The sequence below is a fragment of the Pinus tabuliformis genome, chromosome X (assembly GCF_031772625.1).
Source record: "Pinus tabuliformis cultivar Carrire ecotype Pingquan chromosome X, CPIR1, whole genome shotgun sequence".
Lineage (NCBI taxonomy): Eukaryota > Viridiplantae > Streptophyta > Pinopsida > Pinales > Pinaceae > Pinus > Pinus tabuliformis.
In genome coordinates this window covers 1,115,968,360-1,115,975,002 of record NC_142308.1, presented here as the reverse complement: position 1 = coordinate 1,115,975,002, position 6,643 = coordinate 1,115,968,360, and the positions used below count along the sequence as shown (strand labels likewise).

The window sequence follows — 6,643 nt, the reverse complement described above, 5'->3', positions numbered from 1 at the left end:
ATTGTTTGCATGCATGCGGCACAGCACACTTAGCTTTAGTTAGCTTTAGTTATTGCATGCACAACTAAGCTTAACTTAGGTGCTTTTATGTATTTATTCTCAACCTCATAATGTAGAATTTACTTTTCATTCTTTCTCAATTCTTGCTCGCTTTCTTCTTTGCCTTGCAAGCTTGTTATTGTTTTACAGATCTAGATCTATCTGTGTTTCTCAAAATCTTACATGGTATCGGAGCACAGGGATTTGTAAATCAGTGCACAAGAAATTTATTCGCAGGTTCAGAAGATTGAAGCAACAACAAAGAATGGAGTCTAAATTGGAGTTTCCACAATCGGCAATTCTCACTCCATATAACTATTTCGAATGGAAGCCAAAGATTCAACTTCATCTCAGAAGTAGAGGCTTATTTCGCATAACCATGGAAATGGAAGTTGAACCAACATCGGCAGTGGAGAAATCAAGATATTTCAATCGCATGGACGAGGCCTTCGGCATCCTATGTCTATCTATTTCTCCAGAACTGCTATTTCATGTTGAATCATGTTCAACTCCAAATCAGGTATGGAAAATTTTGGAAGAATTGTTTGGAAAACAAGATGAAATGCAAGGTCACATTCTCGAAAATGAGTTAAACTCATTAGATCCGAGAAACTTTGAGAACATTCAAGATTTTTTCACAAGGTATAAAGCTTTGTTGGTGCAGCTGAAAGGATGCGGGATCGACAAATCCAAGCAAGAAAGGCAGTTGATTCTTTCCATTTTATGAAAACTTGGTCCAGAGTATGCAGTATTCGTTTCTACATTCCACACAGTCAGATCTGCAACTGGTGCAGATTGGAAGCCTCCCTCACTGGATACTTTTATTCAGTCTTTGATGCATGAGCAAGATAAGCTCATCAAAATGGGCACACTTAAAAATTCCAAAGCGCATGCACTCACTGTGCATGCAAAAGGAAAGGCAAATCCTAGATCCCCCGATGGATCATCTGGCTCAAAGGAAAGGAAAGGAACGAAAGGAAAATCAATGTGCAATTATTGCCACCGTGGTTTTCATCCTGAATCTGCATGCATGAAGAAGACTATAGATCTTATGGCGCAGACACTCCAGCAATACAATCTTGAAGACCACATTCCTGAGAATGCTAAGAAGAAGTCTGAGGAAAAAGCACCCGATCCAAGAGAAAAAGCACGTCATCCAAGAGGTAACGGGCATGCTTTGATTGCTCTTCATTCTGCACCACAAGAATGGATCATCGATTCAGGAGCTTCACATCATATGGCTTCTTCAAAGGAATCCTTTTCTTTTTTGCATGCATACTCAGGTCCTCCCATCCTCATGGGGGATAATTCTGCAGTTACAGCAACTGGGCAAGGAAGAGTGCAATTCGAAGATGGAAGGTTTGAAAATGTCTTGCATACTCCAAGGCTCGCTGTGAATCTTCTCTCAGTGTATCAGATGACACACACAGGCAGCGGAAGGAAAGTGGAATTTACCCCAGATTCCGTGAGCATTTACGACATGCAAACCAATTTGAAGATTGCATCTGGCAAGGTAAATGATCAATCTCGTCTGTATACATTTTCTGATTTTGTTCCTCAAACCCCTGTTAGACCACCAGTTGTTGAACATCGAGATCAGACTTCTGCACAAAAATGGTGCAGCATGAGTAATATCTTTGATAATCCTGCCTCTATCCCTCTATTGGAGGAAAATCCGCAAGCACTCTTAACTATGAAGCCATCCATGTCCATGCATGCTTATATAATGCATGGATCTGATCCACAAAATTATACAGAAGCAAATGGGCATCCTGAATGGGAAGCTGCCATGCATGCGGAATATAGCTCTCTCATTGAGAACGAGACTTTGGATTTGGTTTCGTTTGACGAGGAAGAAGGCGCGGCCAAGGCCTATGACCAAGCGGCCCTCAAATTCCGGGGTCGAGATGCCATTACTAATGTTTCCGGCCTGAGAGCTAATGTCTGTCAACAAAACCAAGAAACCGTCCACGCAAACATGAATGTCTCCTCCTCCGCCGCCGCCGCCGCCAAAGAAATGGAAGATCCGCCTAAAATTATAAGATTCATCAAATCCATCCCTGACAATTGCGTTCGCAGCTTTGAGCCAGTTTCCCTGGATTCAGGTTCCGGCCTACATGGGAGCTCAGGTTCTTGGTTCCATATGTGCGGCGTTCGCTCTGCAGTTAATACTTCATCCATTCGGGAGCGGTGGGGTTACGGTTCCCGCGGGAGGCTACGCCAGAATTCAGACTTCAGCCTTATACAAAGGTTTATGATTCATGCAAGATTCGTATTTTTGAAGCAGCGAGCACAATCCAGACCAGCCAAAGGCTTCTCAAATTATTGCGAAACATGCGAGAGAAGCCTGCAGGAATCTTATCGCTATTGCTGCATAGCCTGCAAGGATTCGAGTCGAGCACGGTACAGTCCAGAAGCGGACATCTATGCCAGAACACGTTATTTGGACTTCAAAGCCTTCTTGGATTTCAGATTCTTATTTCTTAATTTCTTCCACTGGCTTCATCTGCATATCTCGAGCCAGAGGGGAGCTGTTCTTTAATTTCCATTGATTTCCACGAGACCGATGACTTTGAAGGGGCGATTATAAAGATTGAGTTCTTTGACGGAGACCACGCAGATGGATTTCCCTTCGACGGGCGTCTAGGCGTACTGTCACATGCGTTTGCGCCGGAGGACGGGCGATTTCACTTGGACAGCGCCGAGGTTTGGACGGTGAGCATGGGCATCACGGATGATAGGTCCGCCATGGATCTTGAGTCGGTGGCGCTTCATGAAATCGGGCACCTCATTGGGTTGGACCATTCCAGTGTTGATGGATCCGTCATGTTCCCCAATCTTGAAACCAGAAAGGTAAAGCGTCAGTTGAGCGATATCGATGGCGCCACGGCTCTCTATGGCCCTCGCACTTTCCGGCAGAGTCCACAGCATGAGGGTGATGAAGAATTCACGAAGCTTCCCCATTCCGGGCACGCTGCACTTGTTTGGTCTCCGTTTACAATTGTTTTTCTGAAATGCTTCAGTCTGGCGGTTGTTTGTTTGTTAAACTTTTCTTGATTTTAGGTGATAAAGGTTTGCCTTATTCATGCTAAGTAAAACAAGTTTGGAGGACACGAAGATTATAGCGAATACATTTCTTTCAAATTTATAATAGATTTTATGTATTTGAGTTCCAAAAAAAAAAAAAAAAAATGGGTACCTAAAATGGCCTGCTGCCGGGACCCATTCATTATTGCATCACACTCACCTAAGTTATGATTAAGGGGGGTGTTGGTGTACATGCACTAGCTGTAGACTAGTCGTAGACTTTTGTGCTGGTGTACATGCACCTAGATTAGGTCCAGTGAACTCATTGTTTGCATGCATGCGGCACAGCACACTTAGCTTTAGTTATTGCATGCACAACTAAGCTTAACTTAGGTGCTTTTATGTATTTATTCTCAACCTAATAATGTAGAATTTACTTTTCATTCTTTCTCAATTCTTGCTCGCTTTCTTCTTTGCCTTGCAAGCTTGTTATTGTTTTACAGATCTAGATCTATCTGTGTTTCTCAAAATCTTACATTTCTAGATCAGGAGGAATTGCAAGTGGGGGAGTATTTGACTTCTGAAATAGAAAGCGCTATTAGAACCGCCTCCGTCCATGTGGCGGTTTTCTCTCCTGGATATGCAGACTCTGTTTGGTGTCTGAATGAACTCCTCCAAATGCTGGAATCGCGAAAGACGATTATCCCTGTATTTTACGGTATCAAGCCCTCTGAGCTTAGGTGGACGCAGGGCAATCATGGAATGTATGCTAAAGCCCTACAATCACTGGCAAATAAGACGACTTATGATGATCAACCTCTCCAAAAGAAATTGCGATACGATTCCAGTACAATTGAGAGTTGGAGAAATGCTCTTGCTAAGGTTTCACACATAAGCGGTTTGGAGCTGGACTCCTGCAATAGGTGAGAACTCCACCTTATCTCTGGTTTCGCGGTATTGTATTGCTTTATGTTTGGATAGATATATGTAAAGAATTTTTTGTTAATAGCTTTATTATTTTTTGTTGTGAATAACCAGCGATGAAGGGAAGTTGCTGGATCTAGTGGTTGAAGAGGTTTTGAAGAGAGTGAAAAAGACACCTTTGCATGTAGCCAAATATCCAATAGGTCTGGATGAAAAGGTAAAACATTTTGAAAATGAATTTTTATTGCAGCAAGAGCAGAGTGGCAAACCTCCCGTCCTGGGAATTGTTGGGTTGGGTGGTATAGGAAAAACAACCCTTGCAAAAGAACTCTTCAATCGAAAGAGTTCGGAGTACCCCAGATCTTGTTTTCTCTCGGATGTAAGAGAAAACGCAGGTAAGGGCACTTTAATTTCATTGCAGAGAAAACTTCTGAAGAGTTTGAGTGGATCAGATCCAGAAATAGACTGCATCGATCAAGGTATGGAGATGCTTAAACAAAATCTCTCCTCTTGTCATGCCTTAATAGTTGTAGACGATGTAGATCAAGTTGATCAGATTGATTCACTTTTGCCAGATCAAACTGTTATTCCGTCAGACAGTTTAATATTGATTACATCCCGAAATAAAGATATTCTAATGAGCTCAGGAATTGAAAACTCGTCCATTTATAAGCTAACTGGGCTGAATGAACAACAGTCCCGAGAACTCTTCTGCTTCCATGCCTTCAAGCAGCCGAACCCACTCTCAGAATTTGAATCTTTTGTAAATAAGTTCTTAGAAGCCTGCAAGGGACTGCCTCTCTCTTTGAAAGTGCTTGGGGCACTTTTTTGTGGAAGAAAGACCGAATCTTATTGGGAAGACCAATTGGACAAACTTGAACGGATACTTCCCACAGAGATAAAGCAGACACTGCAAATTAGTGTGGAGGCACTCGATCGGGAGGAGCGGGAGATATTCCTAGATGTTGCATGTTTTTTCATTGGAGAAAAAAGAGATATGGCCGTCAAAATATGGGATGGGTGCAAGTGGAAAGGTTTTCAAATTTTAGAAGAGAGGTGTTTAGTAGAAGTGGATAGTGAGAATGTGATACATATGCATGATCACCTTCGTGATCTGGGAAGAGATATCGCCAAGGCTCCGGGATTGGTGTGTGTTATAGACAAACTTGATGAATTGTGGCAGCCATCCTCTGTAAGTGCTAAATCTTTCAAATTTTTATAAATTATTGAAATCAAAATCTGTGTACATTTTTTAATTCTCCATCTTTTCCCGTGATTCAACAGGTAATAAGCGAAGTGCGGGGAATTAGGACGGTTGTAACCGATGAAGATGATGTTGATGAAGATGATGCAAGCGAGCTTTCAGAAATAACATGTCATCGTGGAATATTGCAACTTCCCGCTAGGAAAGATGATCTCTTGGAGCGCATTTTGACTAAGTTGCACTTACGGAAACTCATATGGCTTCGTTGGTGCAACTGTCCTTACTCTTCTCTCCCTTCCTGGATTCCAACGAAGAACTTGAGGGTTTTAGAAGTGTACGGAAATGAATTGACATCACTGTGGGAAGGCGAATCCCAGGTGCTTAGAAATTTATTGAGTTAAAAGTTTGTATTGTTTATTTGCATTTAATATGGCACCATGTGATTTTGAAAAAAAATTGGAAGGGTTTGTGGATAGGTATCTTTCTTATAGATGAAACACGGAACATTTTGCAGGCACCTTTGCAGTTGCGGGATTTAGATATTCAAGGCGACCTCTGTAATATTCCCAACTCTATAGGGCGGCTTCAGTTCCTCGAACGGATTTCCACCTGTATGATTTTCGAACACACAATATCAAGATTGCCAGATGAATTTTGTCGTCTTCGGTCATTGAAGACCTTGGTGTTACCCAGCTGCGGAAATATAAAGTCACTCCCAGATTCCTTTGGTGATCTAAGAAACCTCCAACGCATCGACCTCTCATGCTGGTACAATTTGGAGAAGCTGCCAGAAACCTTTGGGAATTTAATTAAGCTTAAATATCTTGACTTGAGCTATTGCTCAAAGTTAACCATGTCAAGCGAAACACTGGGAAATATAAGCACGTTTGAGCACATAAATCTGAAACACTGTGTGAAGATTGAAGTATTGCCTTTCAAAGTAGCACACCAAAGGTCGCTGGAAAGATTATACTTGTCAGGGACAAATATAAAAGAATTGCCAGATGCAATTGGAGAGCTAAGAAATTTGGAAATTCTGCATGTAGGAAGCCCTTTGCTGGACAGCCTGCCTCCTTCGTTCAGTGAGTTGAGGAACTTGAAGACATTGTACCTGAATGTTAGAGGACTTGGAAGGTGTTGAACATTCTACGTCTTTACGTCGGCTCTCTGTCAGCAGTTGTCCCAAACTCCAGTTGTGTGGGGGGGTAATGGAGCAGCTGCAGCAACGATTGAAAGGGAGACTCTCTTTCGTATTATGAAAAGGGGATTCTCGTTTCGTATTGAATAGCAATGTGAAAAAACAGTTTTGCAATGAAATCATTACCATCAGTCTTCCAAGAGTGGCCATTAGTGATAATGAGCGGCTATATGTGTATATTTTATGGCCTTCCAAACTTTGCACTAATTAACTAAATGCGTTCGCCAATGATTGATTATTCTGGTGTTCTT

At 42.0% G+C, this 6,643-nt stretch overlaps 1 protein-coding gene across 1 annotated transcript; it reads left to right on the top strand.

Annotated features, from left to right (window-relative positions):
• The first annotated feature begins 1,828 nt into the window (after window positions 1-1,828).
• LOC149143726 (disease resistance protein RPV1-like) lies at window positions 1,829-6,335 on the top strand. The gene is made up of 6 exons (XM_089451921.1): window positions 1,829-2,477; window positions 2,618-3,069; window positions 3,616-3,989; window positions 4,105-5,182; window positions 5,275-5,571; window positions 5,709-6,335. Exons 1-6 carry the CDS (start codon window positions 1,829-1,831, stop codon window positions 6,333-6,335), a joined length of 3,477 nt encoding a protein of 1,158 aa, XP_089308047.1.
• The last annotated feature ends 308 nt before the right edge of the window (window positions 6,336-6,643 follow it).

What these genes read in the sequence shown, in the direction of transcription:
- LOC149143726 (XM_089451921.1), top strand. Translation starts at nt 1,829, where the DNA reads ATGCATGCGGAATATAGCTCTCTCATTGAGAACGAGACTTTGGATTTG. An exon ending in TGAAATGCTTCAGTCTGGCG is followed by an intron (nt 3,070 to 3,615) that starts GTTGTTTGTTTG and finishes TTTCTAGATCAG; the next exon opens with GAGGAATTGCAAGTGGGGGA. An exon ending in AATTGTGGCAGCCATCCTCT is followed by an intron (nt 5,183 to 5,274) that starts GTAAGTGCTAAA and finishes GTGATTCAACAG; the next exon opens with GTAATAAGCGAAGTGCGGGG.